General features: G+C 56.1%; 1 protein-coding gene across 1 annotated transcript in view; it reads left to right on the top strand.

The window, feature by feature from the left end:
- The window catches only part of CFAP100 (cilia and flagella associated protein 100), a 35,764-nt gene extending 15,221 nt beyond the window's left edge, over positions 1-20,543 (top strand). The window contains exons 6-17 of the mRNA XM_057706269.1: positions 440-507; positions 579-742; positions 907-987; positions 1,363-1,544; positions 1,784-2,019; positions 3,287-3,460; positions 3,908-4,090; positions 4,167-4,318; positions 17,186-17,321; positions 18,342-18,547; positions 19,480-19,573; positions 20,304-20,543. Of these exons, the coding sequence (XP_057562252.1) occupies positions 440-507; positions 579-742; positions 907-987; positions 1,363-1,544; positions 1,784-2,019; positions 3,287-3,460; positions 3,908-4,090; positions 4,167-4,318; positions 17,186-17,321; positions 18,342-18,547; positions 19,480-19,573; positions 20,304-20,417 (1,790 nt within the window). The 3' untranslated portion in view covers positions 20,418-20,543. The remainder of the gene's footprint in view (positions 1-439; positions 508-578; positions 743-906; positions 988-1,362; positions 1,545-1,783; positions 2,020-3,286; positions 3,461-3,907; positions 4,091-4,166; positions 4,319-17,185; positions 17,322-18,341; positions 18,548-19,479; positions 19,574-20,303) is intronic.
- The last annotated feature ends 526 nt before the right edge of the window (positions 20,544-21,069 follow it).

Below are 21,069 nucleotides of genomic sequence, written 5' to 3'. Positions count from 1 at the left end.
TGCCCTGGAGGCTTAGGGCACCCCGTGTAGAGCTCGTGCTATCGCGTCGTTCTCTTACCACCCCCATCTGCTCACTTTCCTGGCCAGCAGACCTTTCATTATTACGTCCAGCCAGGCAAGACTTCCAGGGTGGGGGTGTCCAGAGCTTCGCTCCAGGTGAGAAGGGCGCTACAGCAAGAGAGGCTCAAGTCAGACACGGGGGAGGGCTTCCCGCCTGGCCGGGTCTCCAGCCATGGAGACGACTGTGTCAGCAGAGCCTGCTCTCCTTTCGCTGGAGACAGAGCTGGCGCTCTCACAGTCCCTGTGGGAATGCGGGCCTCACGGCCGGGCGCAGGTCCGGCCCCGCGGGCCGGCCCCGCACTGCCTGGCAGTGCCCGTCCAGGCCGTAGGCGCGGGTGTCTCTCCCGCCGCCCCCGACGCCGCGTGCCTCTCGCTGCAGAAAGGAAGACGGAGCCCGGTAGCCTCAGCAGCTACATCGACCAGCAGCGGCAGATGTTCCTCATCCAGGTAGGCGGGCTGCCCCGCGGGCCTGGCGGGCGCGCCCGTGAGGAGCGTGACTCCTGCCCCGCTGCCCTCAGTACGCCCTGGACACGAAGCGCCGTGAGATCCAGCGGCTGGACAGGCTGGCGGCCAGGGAGGAGGCCGAGCTGGAGCGCGCGGAGCGGTTCCTGCAGAAGGACGCGGCTCTGTTCGGCGAGTTCCTCAGGGAGAACGACCGCAGCTCCGCGCAGGCCCTGAGCGCGTGAGTCCCCCTCCCCCCAGCCACCTGCCCAGCCACCCGCCCACGTTCCCTGGACTCACCCCTGACGCCGACTTAACCTCCAGTGCCACCCAGGCCCCTCCTTGGCAGAGTGGACGCCCCTCTTGGGCACCCCGCCACTGGCTCTCCCCACCCCCCACCCCTAGTGCTGAGAAGGAGTCCAAGGCAAAGATGGAGAAGATCCTCGAGATCCGGGATCTGACCACCCAGATCATGAACATCAAAAGGTGAGGTCGGAGGGCGGCCGGGCCCTGCGCACCCCCGCCAGCACCTCTCCCGGAGCCTGAGGAGCCCGCACAGCACACACCGCTGAACCTCCCCTGTCTCGGACCCCGAGCCCTGTGGGGCTTTTTCAGATGAGGCACCCGAGGCTGGGAGTCAGTGGCCATCCTGAGGCCACACCACCGGGGCCCCCACTCCACCCTGAGAGCAGCTGCAGCTCCAGGGACGTGAGCCACGCTGGCCCCTGCAGGGCGGCCTCCGTCCCCACACACAGAGCTCCTGGGACTGTCCTCCAGGAGGACCGGGAGCTCCGGGCCCGGCCTCCCCTCCAAGGGGCCCCGCGGCGGAGCCTGACCTCACCCGTCTCCTTCCCCATCCAGTGAAATCTCCAAATTTGAAGACACTCTGCAGCATTACAAGGTCTACAAGGATTTCCTGTACAAGCTGTCACCCAGGGAGTGGCTGGAGGAACAGGAGAGGAAGCGCTTGGCTCTCAGAAGGGCCAGGGAGGTGGTCGAGGCCTTCAAGGAGAACATGCTGTTCTCCACGCTCAGGGACAAAGGTAGCAGGAACGAGAGGGCGTGCCCGGGTGCTCCTAGACCCTGTGTCTTCTGGCTCCAGGCCACAGGCCAGGATCTTCCATTCCTTGCGGAGCCCCCCGGGCTCAGCCCACACACTCCTGGGAGGTGGGCCGGCTTTCAGAGCAAACCTTCCCCCTGCCGCTGAGGGGAGACCTCAGGGCGGGTCCCGGGGAACCCTGTGTCCCGGAGCCATCTGAGACTCCTCCCTTGCTTCCTGTAGGAACAGAGGTCAAGGGCAAGACGGGCTTCAGAGGTATGTGGCTGCCCCGGGCTGGAGGGGCCCCGCTGTGGGCTGGGGCGGGTGGACACCCTTCCTCTGCTTCCTCCAGAGGAGCAGGGCCCGAAGATGTCTGCCAGGCCTCTGCCGCTGGTGCGGCTGCGGCAGGTCCTGTCCAGCACCGCCCGCCACCCGCAGGGCAGCCAGCCCAGTGCGCCCGGCAGGCTGGACCCCAAAAGGTGAGTGGGCTTGGAGGGGTGCAGCAGAGGTGACTGGCCTGCTGGGGAGCAGTCCCCAGTGCTGGGAGGGAGAGGGTGAGGCGGGGCTCTTTCCAGCCTGCAGGGTCTAGAGTCATACTTAAGCCTGTAATCAAGATATTTCCCCGCAGAGGTTTATTTTGTGTCGGATTTGGTGACCTTGCGCCTGGGGTGGCCTGACTGGGTGCTGGCTGGACAGTCCCAGGTGCGTGGATGAGGCAGCCAGGTGGGAGCTCGGGACTGGGCGCACCTGCCCTCGCCCTCTGTGGCAGGAGTGCTGTCTGGGGGCTGCCAGAGCCCCTGAGCTTCTCAAGCGAAGCAGGAAATCTGGATTTTCATATACGATTTCCCAAATTTTAATTGTGACAGTTACTTTCAAGTCTTTTAAAAACCACGGTAAGAAACAAACAAACCAGACAGACAGAGCCCCAGTGACTTGCCGCGTAGCACCTCCCACACCCGCCTCTGGGACCACCGAGCCCCCCACGGGCTCTGCTGGGTCTCTTCCTGCAGTGCCCTGACACCCTCCCCCCCACCCGCTGTTCTCCAGTTGTGACGAGTGACCACAGGACAGACCTCCCGCCTCCTGCCCGTCCCGTCGCTCCTCCAGCTCAGCCACCCCCAGCCCCAGCCCCTCCTGGAGGGCCACCCTCATGGTGGACAGGGGACTGGGCAGCCGGGCAGAGCTGGAGCCCTGGCTCTGACTCTGACACCCGCCTTCGGGACCAGGGCTGCAGAGGCCAGGAAGTGTCAGCAAAGTGCTGATGTGATCAGACTTTGGTCTTTTTTTACTTTTTCCTCTGATGCTGTAGCGTCATTGACACATCACCAAGCAAACAAGCCGGGCACGGGCAGCAGGTTAACTCTGGTCTCCGGAACCCCTGCCAGTGGGGCTGCTGTTTCCGGTTCAGGAGGTTCAGCGTGTGTGCTTCCTGTGCCCAGGTTGCCCTCAGCCCTGGGGCCCCCCCACAGGCACGTGCTGGGACAGCCCCTGAGAACAGAGGTCTGGCCCCTCCCTCTACTCGTCCCGTGAGCAGGGCCGCAGAGTACATCTGGGCAGGTTGTGGGCTGCACAAGGCACTCGGCCGAGGGGGCGAGTGGGGGCTGCGGACCAGCCCACTCCCAGACTACGTCCTCCTGGAAGGAGGATTCTCAGAAGGGCACCTCTGGGCCAGGAGTACCCTGGTGGTGACCTTGGGCAGGGACTGGCCCTCTGAGCGGCGTTTCTTATTTGCTGCATGGGCGTCAGTGTGCAGGCAGCCCCGGGAGCGCGTTGGCTGTGACATGGGCCCTGCGCGTCATCTCCGTGCTTCAGGAAGGGTGGGGCCTGGAGCCTCTCGGGTCTCAGCCCACCTTGTCCCAGCTGCAAGCTGGCCTCAGCGGCTCCGGGGCGGGCAGCACCTACGTGTCTGGGCAGGGTGCCGTCTGGCGCAGGCTGGGAGGGGTGGTGGAAGCTGGTTGAGGTGGGTCCAGGTCCCCCTGCAGCGCTTGCAGCCCACGCAGCCTTTCCCGTGGCCTCCGGGCTGGCCCAGCACGGTCCCTGCCCTGTGGTGTGAGTGTCACAGCAGCCGCGCTTGGGGCAGCAAGGACACATGCCGAGGCTGAATCTGACAGAGGAGGTGGGCGGGAAAGGCCCCAGATGTGAAAGAATGAGCAGTGAGTGGGGCGGGCAGCCTGGCAGCGGGAGCCGCGGGTGCGCAGGTGCTGAGGCCGGGTCGGCACCTGGAGCGCGGGAAGGAGCTGGTGGTTCAGGAGCAGGGCCGCCTCGGGATGCGGGGCTCACGGGCCCCAGGAGGAGGCGAGCTCTGTTCTGACTGGAGGGAGAGGAGTGGTTGGGTGCTGACACTCTCCCCTGGCTGCTGTATGACAGCTGGGGGCCAAGAGGAGGCTGGCAGCACCCCGTCGGCTACGCGAGGAACAGACGAGGGGACGGGGGCATGTGGGGAGGTGCCCGGCGACACCGGGCATCGTGCCTCAGGCCGCCCTGACCCCGTGTCTCCACAGGTCCAGCTCTTCCCTCCCCGTGCAGGAGGACCCAGAGAGCGATGGGGAGGTCAGTGCCTGCCCTGCGCGGGGGCTGCAGGAGCCGGCCTGCACCGTCCAGTGACCACACGTGGCTCTGGTTGCAGGAGCTGGAGCTGTACTTCACGGAGCCCCAGCAGCTCCTGGATGTCTTCATGCAGCTGGAAGAGCAGAACCTCTCCCTGGTCCAGAACACCCAGGAGATGGAGGAGGCCTTGGAGGAGCTGAGCTTCACCCTGAAAAATACCCAGATCCGCATGTAGGTCTCATGCCGGGCACCTGGGCGGTGAAAGGGCTCTCTCACTGGCTGTCATCCGGGGACCCCCCACAGCCACTTGGAACTGGGCTGTGTCCTTCCCTCCCTGTCCGTGGCCCTGGCCCTGCCCTGGCTTCAGTTTTCTGGAAAGCTCCATTGGAAGACTTAAAGCCTGGCTCTGGGGAGAGGCTGTGTCCTCTCGGGCAGGGGGCTGGGGTTGGGAGTAGGTCAGGTGGGTGGAGCCACGAGAGGCTGGCCCTCCCCTGTCCTGGAGCAGCCTGCAGCCGGGGTGGGGGGGGGGGGGGGCATTTCCAAGGACCTCCCGCCCGGGGGTTCTGCTGACACCAGGCCCCGCAGAGCTGGTCTGGGCCAGGCCAGGCTGGGGCCCTGGGTGAGGCCTGCTGGGAGCAAGGACTCATCCATTTACTCCCAACACGGACTACGCACGTGTTTGTGGTCATGCCGGGGTCTGGGCTCTCCAGGGATAAGGTAAGGCCCTGCCTCATGAGCTGACAGCCCATGGGAGCAGACGTAGAGGCTCACAGGTTTGACTTGTAGGTCGTAACACATGCAGGAGGAACATAAAGAGTGATATAAGAGGGAGGCTGAAGGACTTCCTAGGTGGCGCAGTGGGTAAGAATCCGCCTGCCAATGCAGGGGACACGGGTTCGATCCCTGCCCCAGGAAGATCCCACATGCCATGGAGCAACTAAGCCCGTGTGTCACAACTATTGAGCCTGTGCTCTAGAGCCCGTGAGCCACAACTGCTGAGCCCATGGGCCGCAACTAGTGAAGCCCACGTGCCTGGAGCCCGTGCTCTGCAACAAGAGAGGCCACCTCAATGAGAAGCCTGCACACCATAAGGAAGTGTAGCCCCCGCTCGCTGCAGCTAGAGAAAGCCCATGTGCAGCAATGAAGACCCAACACGGCCAATTAAATAAATAAGTAAATGAAAAAATATTTAAAATAAAAGGAGGCTGAAGAGGAGGGTGGCAGCAGATAGGAGAGGGTAGCGGAGGCTTCCAGGGAAGGTGTCCTTTAAGCCAGGCACTTCCTGAGCGACGGGAAGACATATGGAGATGTTGGTGGAAGAGAGCTGCAGGCAGAGGGAAAGCACGTGCAAAGTCTCTGAGGTGGGAGCCAGTCCAAGGTTTTGATGTCCTAGGGGAACCATATTCTTGAGTACTTGTTGGTCTGCATCCTGCCTTGGAGAATTTCCTCCTGAGAGTCTCCAGAATAATATAGAAACATAAGCTTTCAGGAAAGACTGTGTTTCCTGGAGCCTGGAGGTGGCAGACATACAAAGAGAGATGAGCTGGGGAGAGGCAGGTGGCCTCCCAGACTCCAAGAACCTGGTAGAGGACATGCACATGCACCCGTACGCCTCAGAGCAGAATCCTGCAGCTATGTCTGGTAGCTGGTCTTCAGCCAGCTGAACCATCCCCAGGATCACCAACAGTTTATTTCCAGGGGGGTCACAGCCCATATGTATTTAACCATTTAACTTCCGTGAACTCAACCATCCTTTCTCAAGGAAAAAAAAGGAAGCAAGAAAGAAAAAAGAAACTTTAAAAATATAACAAATAAACAATTTGAATAAGCCTATCTATTAAGGAAACTGAATCATTAATTAATAACCTTCCAAAACAAGTGGATTTTCTGGTGGATTCTACCAAACATTTAAGGAAAAAATAACAGTTCCCTATAATCTCTTCCAGATGATAGAATACTTCCTAACTCCTTCTATACGACCAGCATTAAACTACCTAGTAACAAAACTGGACAAAGACATTACAAGAAAACTACAGACCAGTATGTCTCATGAATATGGATGTAAAATCCTCAAGAAAATACTAGCAAATCGAATTCAACAATGTATATAAAAGAATTATACATCATGGTGAAGTGGCATTTTTCCCAAGTGTGCAAAGCTGACTTAACGTTTGAAAATCAATTATTGTAATCCACCACATGAGTAAGCTAAAGAATAAAAAACATGATCATATCAACAGATACAGGAAAAGCACTTGATAAAATCTAACATTCGTTCATCATAAAAACTCTCAACAAACTGGGGATAGAGAAGAACTTCCTAAACTTGGTATAGGACATCTACACAAGCCCTACAGCTAACATCATACTTAAAGCTTTCTTGCTGAGATCAGGAACAAGGCAAGGATGTCTCTGTCACCACTCCTTTTCAGCATCACACTCGAAGTCCTAGTGAATGCAATAAGACAAGAAAAGGAAATAAGAGGTACACAGGTTGGGAAGGAAGAAATAAAACCTTTGTTCACAGAACACATGATCATCTGTGTAGAATAAATGAAAGAATTCACAAAAAAATCTTCTGGAGCTAGTAAGCTATTATATCAAGTTTACAGGATACAAGGTTAATATACAAAAGTCAATCACTTTCCTATACATTAGCAATGAACCAGTGGAATTTGAGGTTGAGGATTCAGTAACGTTTATATTAGCATCCCCTAAAATGAAATGCTTATGTAGCTAACAAAATATGTATAAGATCTATATGAGGAAAGCTACAAAATTCAGAGAAAAGAAATCAAAGAATTAAATGGAGAGATATGCCATGGTTATGGGTAGGAAGACTCAATATTGTCAAAATATCAGTGCTTCCCAACTGGATTTATAGATTCTAGGCAACCTCCATCAAAATCACAGCAAGTTACTTTATGGATACTGAAAAACTGATTCTAAAACTTATGTGGAGGCAAAAGACCCAAAATAGCCAACTCAGTATTGAAGGAGAACATTGAAGTTAGAGGACTGACACTACCCGACCTCAAGACTTAATTGGCAAAAGAACAGGCATACAGATCACTGGGGCAGAATAGAGAACCTGGAAATAAACCCACAGAATTGTGATCAACTTTCTTTAACAAAGGGACAAATATGATGGAGCAAAGATAGTCTTTTCAACAAAATTTGCTGGAACAATTGGACATCCACATGCAAAAAGAAGAATCTAGACACAGACGTCACACCCTTCACAAAAACTAACTCAAAATGGCTCATAGACCTAAATCTAAAATGCAAAACTGTAAAACTAGAAGAAAATATAGGAGAAAACCTAGATGACCTTGGGTATGGTGATGGCTTTTTAGACACAACACCAAGGAGACAATCTGTGAAAGAAAGAATTGATCAGGTGGACTTCATGAAAAATGTAAAATTCTGCTTTATGAAAAGCAATGTGAAGAGAATGAGAAGATAATCACAGGCAAGGAGGAGATATTTACAAAATATATGATAAAGGGCTGTTGTCCAAAATATACAAAGAACTCGTAAAATTTAACAATAAGAAATGAACAATTTGATTTTAAAAATGGGCCGAAGATCCGAACAGTCACCTCATCAGAAAAATAAACCCATGAAAAGGAGCTCCGCATCATATGTCCTCAGGGAAGTGCAGATTAAGACAACAATGCAGGGGCTTCCCTGGCGGTCCAGGGGTTAAGACTCCGCGCTTTCACTGCCAAGGGCTTGAGTTCCCTTCCTGGTCAGGGAACTAAGACCTCACCAGCTGCGAAGCGTGGCCGAAGGGGAGAAAAAAACAAACAAACAGCGAGATGCCACTACACACCTGTCAGAGTGACCAAACCCAGCGCACTGACAGCACCATGTGCCCGCGAGGCTGTGCAGCTGCAGAAGCTCTCTCCATCAGTGGTGGGGATGCAGAACGTGCGGCCACTTTGGGAGACAGCTGGGCAGGTTCTAACAAAACCAGACATACTCTTACTTTAGGATTCAGCAGCCGTACTCCTTGGTGTTTACCCGAGGCGTTAAAATCTTATGTCTGCATAAAAACCTGCACATAGATGTTTATAGCAGCTTTAGTCATAATTTATTCACAACCTGAAAGCAACCAAGATGGCCTTCAGGAGATACAACCAGACAGTGGAATGTTATTTGGTACCGAAAAGAAACGGGCTATCGAGCCATGAAAAAACATGGAGAAAACTTAAATGCACGTGACTAAGTCAAAGAAGCCAATCAGAGACGGCTACAAAACTATGATTCCAACTACATGGCATTCAGGAAACAGCAAAACTGTGGGGACAGTGGAGGCCAGGAGTCGGAGGGAGGAGGGCTGGGGGGGAGCACAGGGTTTTTAGGGCCGTGACAGTGCTGTGCGTCATCCCACGACGATGGATGACGTCCAAGTCCTTAGCAGGCACGACACCAGGAGTGAGACCCAGGGTAAACGGTGGACTCTGGTGACGGTGCTGTGTCTGTGTGGGTTCGTGACTTGTGACAAACGGACCACCCCGGGGCAGAACGTCCATAGTGGGGGACGTCGGGGGCGCGGGATATTCGGGAAATCTCTGTACCTTCCACTCAGTTTTGCTGTGAACCTAAAACTGCTCTGAAATATGAAGTCTCTATTAAAAACTACCCACAGCGAGCGAGCAGTGTATTCCCACAGTGGAAGCACGAGGGACCGTGTTAGAGGCAGTGTCCCCAGACTCTCAGGAGCACCGCAGCAGAGCCAGGCACCGCGGCCCAGGGCTGGACACACCCATGCCACCAGCAGGGAGCGGATGGACAGTGTGGCCTGCCCACGGCACGCGCATCAGGTGTCCACTGCTGCTGTAACAAATCAGTGCTAACCGAGTGGCTTAAAACAAACTGAATTTATTCTCTTACGATTCTGGAGGCCAGAATTCCCAAATGGGTGTCCCTGGGTTGAGATCAAGGTGTCGGCAGGGCTGCGTTCTTCCTGGAGGCTCTGAAGAAGAGTCCTTGTGTGGCTTTTCTAGCTTCCAGAGGCCACCTTGCCCTTCTGTTTTCAAGCCAGCAGTGCCAGTGGAGGCCTCCCCACATCACATCGCTTGACTCTCTTTCCTGCCTCTGGCTTCTGTTTACAAGGACCCTTTGTGGTTACACTGAGTCTTCGCCTGGGCTGCTGTCCAGGTGGAGGCTACCATTGCCCCAAGGCTCTGAGCTCCGAGCTCACCCACATGGCTATTGGCTGGACTTGGCTCCTGGCTGGTTCTAGGCCAGAGGCCACCCTCAGTCCTTGGCCACGTGGGTTCCCGGGTGTGGAAGCTTGCGTGTGAGCCAGAAAGCCATCGGAGAGAGTCTGCTAGCAAAACAGACATCAGGATCGTCTGTAACCTGGTCACAGGAGCGCCATGCTGTTCACATGCCTGCTGAGAGCAGGTCACTGAGCTCGGCCCCACATTCAGGTGTGCGCGTCTTTGAGGAGCCAGAAGGAGTGGAGGTCTCAGCCCGTCAGGTGCCGTGGCTGGGGCAGGGGAGGGGGAGACCTGAGGGCACGAGGAATCTCAGGTGTGTGAAAGGCCTGTGCCTTGATTATCCTGGTCCTTACACAGCGTGCACATTTGTCAAGCCCCATCGTATACATAAAACGGGTATGTTTCTGATATGTAAATTAAACCTCGATAACAAAATCTTATTTGGTGAATTGAGGACTTTTTAGGGCTGACTTCGCCACTTGCCTCTGTGCATTGACTGGGCACAAAAGGGTTGCAGGATGAGCAGACAGGGCACCATGTGGTCTCTGCCAGAGAGGACTGTCGTGGGCGTGGCGTGTGAGGGGGCACGTGCGACCCTGAGGGTCCCTGGCTTCCTCCCTCAGGTCCCAGCCCTTTCCCTGCTGCGATGTGGTTGAGGCCCTCCAGTGAGGGCCGAGGAGAGCCCAGGCCAGGAAGATGGGCCGTGGCACACAAGGGACACAGGCTAGGCCGAGGTAAGGACAGAGCCTGAGCACGAGAGTTAGTTCTGTGCCTCCAAGGGAACAGAGGTGATGGGACCAGGGAGAAGCCAAGCAGAGGGAACCCAAGCCCCTCCCAGTTCTGCCGCAGTGGCCGTGGGAGCAGAAAAGAGAAGTTAAGCCTGAGTCCCTGCCCGGAAACCTTCCTAGAAGAAGGACCAGCCCAGCCAGGAAGTCAGAGAATGAGCAGGAAGGAAGCCAGTAGATCCCCAGATGCTGTCGCTGGAGGCGCGGGTCGGCCTTGCAGCCGTTGGGGCCACCTGGACAGGGCCAGCCATGGCCGACGGAGAGTGCGTGCCTGGGCCGACGCCGGCTGAGGCCAGACCCCGCGTGGGCTGAGTCTTGGCAGCCATGCGAGGCACCTCAGTCCATGGCTGCCCCTCACACGTGGCCGTGCGACTGCACGGCCCAGCGGAAACCAGCCTGCGCGTCCGCTCCAGCTCAGGCTCCATCCTGACACTCAGTCACGTGGCACGACTCACCTCAGGTCCTGAGGCTGGACTTGTACTGACTTCCAGCTCTAACGAGAAGCACACAGAAAAGTGTCATCGGAAACGCAAGAAAAAGCATTCACGAAGGGGATGAGTTTGAGAAACCCACGTAAATGTAGACACTAAGAATTAGGAGAACGTCTTATTTCCTCTCTCGAGAGGCTTCGCCCCTGCCGGGGAGAGAACCATCGGGCACAGGAAGGCCCCCCGGGGTTCAGACCACGATGAGGACGGGACACGGCTGTCAGTCGGGCCGGCAAAGCGGGCAGTAGGCTGGGACAGCTACCAGGGCCCCAAGGGGAAGGGAAGGTGGCACTGCAGGAGAAAGGCCAGGGCCAGGGATTCGCCTGCAGGTGACGCGTGGGAGGAGTTCCAGGTGCCAACAGACAAAAGGCAGGAGAAGCAACAACCGGCTGGGGACGACGGCCCTGGACTGAACGGCTGCCCAGGTGCAGGGAGAGGAGCTCACACTGGACCCGCCATGGGGGTGAGACTGAGAAGAAAAAGCTGCGATGCCGGAGCAGACCAGGAAAACCCGCGTCCTACGGGAACCAGAGCCAGGCGTGTGTCATGCGTTTTCTCCAGAATCCCAATGCCGGGGTCTAGCTGAGCAAGTTCCTGGGGTGAGAAGGGCCTCTTCATTTTTTTTCTCTTTTGTTGTGGTAAAATCCACTAAAATTTACCGTCTTAACCATTTTTAAGTGTGCAGGTCCATTGTTGTGCAACCATCACCACCGTGCATCCCCGAACTCTCTGTTTTGTAAAACTGAAGTTCTGTCTCCACTAAGCACTGACTCCTCCTCCCCTCCCCACCCCTGGCCCCCACCACCTCCTTCCTGTCTCTGTGACACGACTGCTCTGCGGCCCTCAGGTGAGTGGAATCAGAGTATCTGTCCTTCTGTGGCTGGCTCAGCTCACCGGGCATAATGTCCTCAGGGTCCATCCATGTGGTCGCAGGTGTCAGAATGTCCTTCCTTGTCAGAGCTGAAGAACATTCCATTGTGTGTGTGGTCACATTTTGTCCATCTGGTCATCCGTTGGTGGACACTGGGATGCTCCCATATTTTAGCAATTGTGCGTAATGCTGCTGTGAATGTGGGGGTACAAATATTTGAGATGCTGCTTTCAGTTCTTCGGTGTGTACGCCTAGAGGTGGAATTGCTGGATCACATGGTAACTGTATTTTTCACTTTTTGAGGAGCTGTTTATCTGTGGGGGTATGAAAAGGCCCTGTACCTTAATTATGCTGGTCCTCACACGGCATGGACATTTGTCAAGCCCCATCATATACATAAAATGGGTGCCTTTTTGATACGTGAATTAAACCTTGATAACAAAATATTATGTGGTGAATTTAGGACTGCTTTGAAGATCTGCCATCAGGTGAGTTAATGTTTATAATGTTTACAATTGTTACATCTTCTTGCTGTATTGAACATTTTATTAATATAAAATGTCCTTCCTTGTCTCTTGTAATCTTTTCTGATTTAAAGTCTGTCTGGTATTAATGTGGCCACTCCTGACATCTTTTGGTTCTATTTGCAAGGAATACCTTTTTCATCCTTTGACTTTCAACCTGCTTGGATCTTTGGGTCTGAAGTGAGTCTCTAATAGACAGCATATAGTTGAATCACGTACCATTCTACCCATCTATGTCTTCTGATTAGAGAGTTTAATCCATTTACGTTTAAAGAAATGATTAGTAAGGAAGGACTGACTCCTGTCATCATGCTATATCAAGCTTTATAGCTTTTTTTGCATCTTATTTCCTGCCTTACTGTCATCTTTTGTGTTTAGTTGATTTCTTTTTTTTTTGTAGTAAAATATTTACATTTCCTTCTCATTTCCTTTTGAGTATGTTCTACATCTGTTTTCTTTGTGGTTGCCACGGGGATTACACTTAATATCCTAAAGTTGTAAATAACACTCAAATTGAATCCATACCAGCTTAACTTGCATAACATATAAAGACTGCTTCTTTACAGCTCCACCCCTACCCCTTTGGTTGTGGATGTCGTCATATGTTGTGTGCCCTGAAACATAAACTACTAATTCTTTAAATGCATTAGTCTCTTAAATTATGTAGAAAACAAGATTTGGAATTACAGACCAAAAAGTTTCAGTAATCCTAATTTTTACACTAATGATTTTTTCTTTAAATGTATTAGTCTCGTAAATCATATAAATAACAAAAAGTACAGTTACAAGCCACTGTCACCATAATATTGGCTTTTGTACTTGCTCATGTATGTACCTTGATTGAGATTTTTATTTCTCTATGTGGCTTCAAGATACTATCAATTGTGAATTTTTGGTAAACACTGAATATTTGAGTCTAATAACGTGGTAACTCTGGAAATCAGATTCTCTTTCCCAGAGTTTTCTGTTTATTGTTGCTGTTGTTTATTGTTTTTGTTTGTTTGTTTTTGATTGCTGTAGGCTGTCTTTGTGCTGAGAATCAGCCTGAGGTGTAAGCTTAAGGTCTCAGGTCTTTTCTGAGACTTTCCTCTGGCTTGTGTGGCAACTTTCTAATTTTCCTCCCGTATTTGCAGTTGTTTTTTAATGTCTTCGGTCTTTAACATCTGGCTCTCAAAAGGGGAAAGGAGCAGAAAATGAAGTGGGGGGATGGGGAGAGCCAGTCCGTTAAATGCCCTGGAAGTCAGGTCAACCAGCAGGCTCAGAAGCAGCAGTCAGCGATCCAGGCACAGATCCTGAAACTCAGAGGGCAAGGTCCTTTTTGCGCCCCCTGGTTCCTGTGAGCTGTATGCAAGGTGCTCCGGGAACACCTGCACAGGTGTGGCCGTGAGGACGGAGGCGGGTGACGGGTAGCTGTTACCCTGCTCCGTGCTGGAATGGACAGAAATTAACACAGTTTTACATCAGGTTCTTCTACTAGGAATCGCAAGCCTCACCAGACCCCAGAGTTACAGCACGGTTCCATCGCAGTCCTGCCAGTGCAGCTGTGGTCTGGCTGGGGAGACGGACTCCTGGTGCACCCTCCTCTACCGTCTTCCCCTATTTCAAGATATTTTATTTTTGTTCTCTTTGCTGCTATTTCTGCAGGAATATGGTAACTCCTCTTTTGTGTGGTCTTTGAATGACGTTTATTCACATCTGGTGGTACTTGCTTTTCTCTCTCTCTCTAATAGCAGTTCAGTAAAGCTTCTGATTATACATGCCCGGGTGTTTATGAAGGGATTCTTTTTTACCTTCTAAAAAACTTATTATAACTTCTCCAATTCAGCCCAATGGCTCTAAGAAGATTTGAAACACATAAACATCTACAAAAGTGGTGTTGGGGTGGTGTAATGAGTCTCCAGGGACCCCTCACCAGCTTCACCAGTGAACCACTCACAGCCAGTCTCCTTTCACCCAGACCCCACGCACTTCCCCACCTCCCATTTTATTTTCAAGGAAATTTCCAGGCATTGTATCATTTAATCTTTAACTAGTTCAATAGATATCTCTAAAAAAGACAAGGGCTCTTTAAATAAACCACCATACCATCATCACATCTAAAAAAGTAATCCTTAATATTGAATATTCATAATCCTTGAATGGTTGGAGTTTTTTAGCCATTAGTTTGAATTGGAATCCAAGTAAGGTCAATACTCTGCAGTCAGTTGCATCTTTACGTCCCTTTCCGCCTGTAGGTTCCCTCCTTGTGTGATTCGTTTTCCAGCAGCAAAGTGCTTCTCAGACGCTGTGCGCTGGATTCCCCCAGAGCTCCTGCTTTATTTAAATTTTAGTATTTTAGATTTCAGTACAGTTGTTTTACAGTGTTGTGTTAACTTCTGCTTTACAGCAAAGTGATCGCACATACAAACATATATATGTATGTATGTATATATACACATTCTTTTTTTATATAAATTTATTTATTTATTTATTTATTTATTTATTTATTTATTTATTTATTTTATTTGTTGGCTGCATTGGGTCTTCATTGCTGCACACGGGCTTTCTCTAGTTGCTGAGAGCGGGGGCTACTCTTCATTGTGGTGCACAGGCTCCTCATTGTAGTGGCTTCTCTTGTTGCGAAGCATGGGCTCTAGGCACGTGGGCTTCAATAGTTGTGGCACATGGGCTCAGTAGTTGTGGCTCACGGGCTCTAGAGCACAGGCCCAATAGTTGTGGCGCATGGGCTTAGTTGCTCCGTGGCATGTGGGATCTTCCCAGATCAGGGCTTGAACCTGTGTCCCCTGCATTGGCAGGCGGATTCTTAACCACTGTGCCACCAGGGAAGTCCAATATACACATTCTTTTAAAAAAAATATTCCTTTCCATTGTGGTTTATCACAGCATACCAAACATCGTTCCCTGCGCTACACAGCAGGAGCTTTTTGTTTATCCATCCATATGCAGTAGCTTAGATCTGCTAACCCCAGCCTCCCATTCATCCCCACCCCCGACAGTCACAAGTCTGTTCTCTCTAAAGTCCGTTTCTGTTTCATAGATGGTTCATTTGTGTCACATTTTAGATTCCACATATAAGTGACGTCATATGATATTTGTCTTTCCCTTTCTGACTTACTTCACTTGCCTTATTGTATTCTTTTTTTTTTTTTTTCACTTTGTGGCCATGCCCCGAGGCATGTGGGATCTTAGTTCCCTGACCAGGGATCAAACCCGCGCCCCTTGCATTAGAAGCGCAGAGTCTTAACCACTGGACTGCCAGGGAGGTCCTATTTCATTCTTTTCTGCGGCTGAGTAACGTTCCACTCTGTGTGTTTACCACATCTTTACCCATTCGTCTGTCGATGGACGTTTAGGTTGTTGCCACGTCCTGGCTTTGTGAGCAGTGCTGCTGTGAACACTGGGCGGGGGGGGGGGGGGGGGAGGGTGTTTCTGGATTAGGTTGGGTCAGGGTGTATGCCCAGGAGTGGGACTGCAGGATCATATGGTAGCTCTGTTTTCAGTTTTCTGAGGAACCTCCATCCTCTTCTCCACAGTGGCTGCACCAATTGACGTTCGCACCAGCAGTGCAGGAGGGCTCCCGGGGTCTTGTTGAGTGAAGTCTCTAGCTGGGCAGGTCCTGGGCGAGGCCTGGACTCTGTGTTCCTGACACACGTGCTGGTGGTGTGCGCGCTGGGCCGGCCTGAAGGGACTGACACCGAGCATGTGTCCCTCGTGCCCCGCGTCGTCTGAGGCTTTCCTCCTCGGCCATGGGGGTCTCGTGGAAGAGAAAAAACGGTGACCCAACAATTTGACATTTAAAGAGAACTAGTGGAGAAAAGGTATCTTTTTATCCCAATTACCTGGAGAAGAAATAGAATAACAAAATTACCCCCCCGCCCCAACCTGGTCTGGGTGACAGAGGTGCCAGCTGCAGGGCCACACATGGGTCCAGGCAGTGCACACAGAGGAAGCTTTAAGAAACACGCTCGAGCTGAGTGCAGTCAGGTCCCTTCGGGGAGGCACCACTGACCCCAAATGCACCCGCCCTTGTGCTGGGCACTCAAGGTTGGAGGGGGGTCCGGCCTTTGTTATTATCCCAGGTGACCCGCAGGCGGCCCCCAAAGGCCCAGGCTCGGGGGGAGGGTATGTGTGAGCTGCGTGTGGCCCCTCTGGCCACCCACCTCTGCGAGCCCAGGAGAGCTGGCCAGACCACGCCCTGGCTCTGGCCTCAGCCCTGCCGCCACGCGCTGCAGCCTGGGGGGCGACCAGGAAGCTGGGACCTGCACGTGACAGGCCGCGGGCCCCGGTGGGCAAAGGAGCGGCAGCCCTCGGTGCTTTGCCTACAAATGAGAAGATGTCCGTAGGTTCCAAAAACCGGTGGGCAGAGCCACGAAGTCACCGTAGGGGAGAGGGCCTGCCGGCACTGCTGGCTGAGCGACCAGGGTCCTGCTCACTCTGGCCGGACTTGCGTGGAGCTGCCCGCACACGACAGACCCCCAGCAACCCTAAGAGCCAGGGTTCCTGCCCCAGAAACCCCCGCATGCAGTGGTCAGTGTCCGTCGTAGCTGTGAGAGGCTGACAGTTTTAACATATTATTTCATGTAAAAGTTGATTGTGGCCATCCTCTTCCTAAGAGAAGTGAAACCACGTGCCCCCAAAGCCCTGTCCTGTGAATGTCCGTAGCAGCCTTACTCCCGAGAGCCGAGATGGAGACTGCGCACGTGTCCCGTGAGGAATAACGACTCCATCAGCAAAGCGTGGTCCCTCCTCGCAGTGGACGCCAGTGGTCACAGGAGGGACTGAAGCTTTGACATGCTACGACATGGACAGACCTGAAAATACACCGAATGGAAGCCAGACACAGAGGGACAGACGTCGTGGGGCCATGTCTCCAAGATGTCCAGGAGACACGGAAGCGTGGCAGTGGCCGCGCACGGGTGCTGGGTTTCCCTCCAAGGGATGAAAATGTTCTAAAATTAGAGCACGATGATGCTCGTGTGCCTTTGTGAATATACTAAAAACAACGGAATCGTACGTTTTAAAACAACTTCACGGTGAATCATATACCCCGATAAGACTTTTCTTCTTCTTTTGAGTGTGGATTGTTAAGGATCTTACCTTTTCCTCCTGCATCTCACCAGCGCCTCTGACCCTGGGCCTCACCCAGCGCTCAGCCTGCGGCAGGGCCAGCAGGCTCAGAGGTGCTGGTCCCCCACCCAGGGACCGGGAGGTGCACCAGCTGAAGCAGTGGGTCACCACGCTGTTGACGTCCATCGCCAAGGAGGAGGAGACGGCCGCCGCGCTGGAGCTCAAAGCCCGCATCTTCCATTTTGGCGCGTACAAGGGGGATCAGGAGGTAGGGCCTCTGGACGGATGGACGGACGGCAGCCTGTGGGCAGTGGTGGGCCGAGGGCGTGTGACCCCACGCCCGGGTGGGATGGTGGGGGCATTCATGGGCACCTGCTGGGAGGAGGGGCCGTGCCCCGAGCCTGGACGGTGGGAGAGCGAGGCCTGGGACGCAAGGTGCTCTGGGGCTGCCGTGGCCCCTTGCCGCCCTCCAGGCTCTGGGCCTGCCCTCGGGGCACCGCTGCACGAGGCCCTTGGCTCCAAACCGGAGCCGGCTGTGTATTCACGCCCCGTGGACAGGCGGCTCCCCGATACACCTCCCCTTCCCCTTCCCTCCTTCAGTGAGTACGTCTGCTTCTTAAACACACACAGTGTGCCTGCAAGTGACCCTGCAGGGAGGAAGGCAGGCACGTTCCCAGCCAGGCTGGGAGGGTGAGAGAGCTCGAGGACAGAGGCAGGACTACGACTGGGCCAGCCGTCCTGGCAGCATGGCCCAGGGTGCGGACCTGGCTCCCTAGTTCATTCAGATTCCCGTCGGTGCGCCAGGCACCGGGCCAGGCACATGGGATGCCCTGAGGGCAGGCCAGGCGTCCGCGCCTGCTGCAGACGGGCGGGCGCTGGCTGTGCCCTGTGCCTGGCCTGGGCCTCTGTGCCTGCTGTTCCTCTTGTAACCCTCATGGCCACCCCGTGGGATAGGGGTGTTGTGTTTTCTGAACGTCAGGACAGGCTGAGAGAGGGGAGTTCATCTGCCCAGGGCTACCCAGAAAGCAGGTCACAGGACGTAGTCCTGGGGGGAGCTGAGGTCAGTGCAGGGCAGAACAGATGGGGCTCCTGGGATAGGGGACTGGGCCTCCGTGAGCCCCCGGAGTCAGGCACTCCAGCCAAGAGAAGTCCAGGTGTCCGAGTTCTGTCCCCCCTGCCCCCAATTCCCGAGTGCCCACTGCCTGCTGGGCAGGGCCCTGGGAGGTCAACCAGCCGCAGGGAGGGGTCTGGGGGCGGCCCCGCTGGAGGGAGCCCGCCCGCCCCGCAGGACAAGCTGCTGGAGAGCCTGAACCGCAAGGTGCTGGACGTGTACCGGCGCTGTGTGGGCAGCCAGCAGGAGTCCAGCCTGGGCCCCGTGCAGATGCTGGCCGCCATCGAGCACCAGCTGGACGAGCTGCTCGAGAACCTGGAGCGGGTGCCCCAGGTCCGGATCGCGCAGGCCGAGAAGGCCAAGGAGAAGGAGCGGCGTCTGAGGTGAGGTCCCGCCGGTCCCGCGCTGCCTCTCGGCGGGAGGGCCCCGACATCTCTGCCCTGGCTCTGGGCGGGCACTGAGAACAGAGGTCGGATGTGGCCCTGCCCTTGGAGCTCCCAGCCAGGGGCACCGTGCTGAGGGAGGGGCGCCGGGGTCTGGGGCGCCTGCGGGTCTAGACGGGCAGCACACAGCCTGGTGGAGGACGCCCCTCCTGGGGGTGGGGCACGTAGCAGCGCAGGGAGCCCCGGAGCCGAGGTGAGGGCGCGGCCAGGCGGCCTCGCCTCTGAGGACCACTGGCAGTGACGGGCACTTTCCTGGCTGGACTGGGGCTGGGGGGAGAGGAGCTGCACCGTTAGAGCCTGGGCGGACGGGGAAGGGGCCGGCTTGGGGTCGCTGAGGGGAGCCATGGTCAGCGGGCGGTGCCCAGCTGTGAAGGGAGGCCCTGGTAACTCCCCACGGGCTCGGTGGGCTGCAGGCCAGTTCCCGGCCCCCTGGTTCACTTGGTCCTAGCAGAGCCCTGAGACACGGCCGTCCGCAAACAGCCACGTCTCTCCCAACACACGAGGGCTCTTCCTCTGTGTCCCCGGACTTTGCTCGAACAGGCACGGGACAAAGGCTTGATGGCCACAAGTACAGAGGAGGACACAGGACTATTGGCCTTGCTGGGGCCTGGGCCTTCCAGGGTGGCGGTGGGGGCAGCCCCAGCGCAAGGATCCGTGACGAGGGATGAGGAGCCAGGAACTGGGGTCTCCTGGGGGCTGAGCCCGGAGCCGGGACCCCCAGGGAACAGGGGCCAGAAGCCAGAAGCGGGGAGGAGGGAGGAGGGGGCGGTTTTCTCAGAAGATGGAGGCCGTGGCCTGAGGGCCGTGCGGGAGGGAGCTGGTGACTCGGCGGCCTTCCCTGGGCCTCTGGTCGGGCCCCTCTTGCCACCCAGGCTCCGGGAAGAGCAGGTGAAGATGCAGAAGCAGCTGCGGGAGGAGCGTCTGCAGCGGGCGCAGGCTCGGGCCCGGGCCGAGGTCAAGAAGAAGGTGCGCAAGGTGGCCCTGGGGGGGCGCGGGGGCTGGGCGGTGTTGGCCTGCCCCCAGCCTGGCCCACCCCCTTCTCCAGATGCTACTGCTGAGGTCCTGGGGGAGAGGGGGGCCGCCACGGCGAGGCCAGGGTGCAGCAAGGTCCCCGCTGCAGGCCTGCCCCCGCCTGCTTCCTCTGGGTGCCCTCCCAGCCCTGCCAGCTGTGGGCCCTCTGCTCAGAGCACTGGTGCCCACAGCTCAGCCCCGCCCGGGGTCCCACCTACAGTCTAGCCAGACCCCGGGCCGAGGTCATCGCCCCTCACTGAGGCCCCCCGACGGCTGCGTCCTCCCCCCACGGCGAGTGGGCTGCAGCAGCCTCTGGGCCCTGGGCCCGGTCACGGCCCAAAGACAGAGGAGGGCACTGCGGGGTCTCCCGTAACCCTCGTGGCAGGAGCGCTGGGCCCTCCAGCCTGGCGTTTCCCTGAGGACCAGGTGCCCCACCCTCTCTGCCCCCCCAACCCCGGGGGGCAGGCCCAGTCCGGGCCAGACAGACGTCCCCCACCCCAGCACGCACAGCGGCGCCGGCCCGCCCACCAGCCGCCCGTGACCGCGCGTGAGCAGAGAGGCGGGGACGGGCCCTGCGCCCCGCAGACCCCGCCCCAGGCCCCTGGCGCGCTCAGGGCAGGTGTGCAGACCCCGGCCCTGGGGCTCTGAGGTCAGGGCGCAGGCTCACGGCCTCCCCTCCCCGCAGAAGGGCAGGAGGCTGGTGTGCCGCTCCCGGCCGCCTGCCCTGAAGAGCGAGGAGGCGTCCAAGCACGAGCTGGTGGACGGGGACAAGGGGGAGCAGCTGCTTTTCTGCACGTAGCCCGTGGGCCGCCTGCCGGCTGAGGAGACGCGGAGCCTGCAGGGTGGGGGGCGCGGGGCGGACAGGCCAGCGCGGGCGCCACACCCCTCGCCCCCCGCGGGCCCTGCGGTCTCACGGGAAATAAAAGCTGTGTCACGCTGCTACCGCGAGGCCTCTTTCAGGAGGCGGGTGCCGTCACAAACGGTCAGCCTCCCCGCATGCGTTATTAAAATCAGCAAGCGATGAGAGGAGCCCATTTTGGGTCTCACGTCAATCCGCTGCTGAGACAGAGATTTGCTTCCGAAGCTGAGGCTGGGGGTGAGCCCCAGCTGCGCCCCGACCTGAGGGGTGGGATCAACCCCGGAGCTGCCTGAGTCGACGTGGGAGCCGTCCCGGTCCTCGCTGAGACGAGACGTGAGATCAGCCCCAGTTCTCCCTGAGGTGACGGGAGCAACTGAGGCGAGGTGTGGGGTCAGCTCCAGTTCCGCCTTGACTGGAGGTGCGGGATGGACCCCCGTCCCTCCCTGGGGGGAGATGTGGGGCCAGCTCCCGCCCCACCTGCAGCTGCTACCTGGGATCCGCCCGTCTCCACCTGGATGTGAGGTCTGTGATCGGTACAGGGTCACCCCCGGTGAGGTGTGGGGTGAGCCCCGCGGCTGCGTGAGGACAGGCG

Source organism: Hippopotamus amphibius, chromosome 13 (genome assembly GCF_030028045.1).
Source record: "Hippopotamus amphibius kiboko isolate mHipAmp2 chromosome 13, mHipAmp2.hap2, whole genome shotgun sequence".
In the NCBI taxonomy this organism is placed as follows: domain Eukaryota; kingdom Metazoa; phylum Chordata; class Mammalia; order Artiodactyla; family Hippopotamidae; genus Hippopotamus; species Hippopotamus amphibius.
Note: the sequence above shows the minus strand (reverse complement) of the source record. Positions and strands in the feature narration are given on the sequence as shown.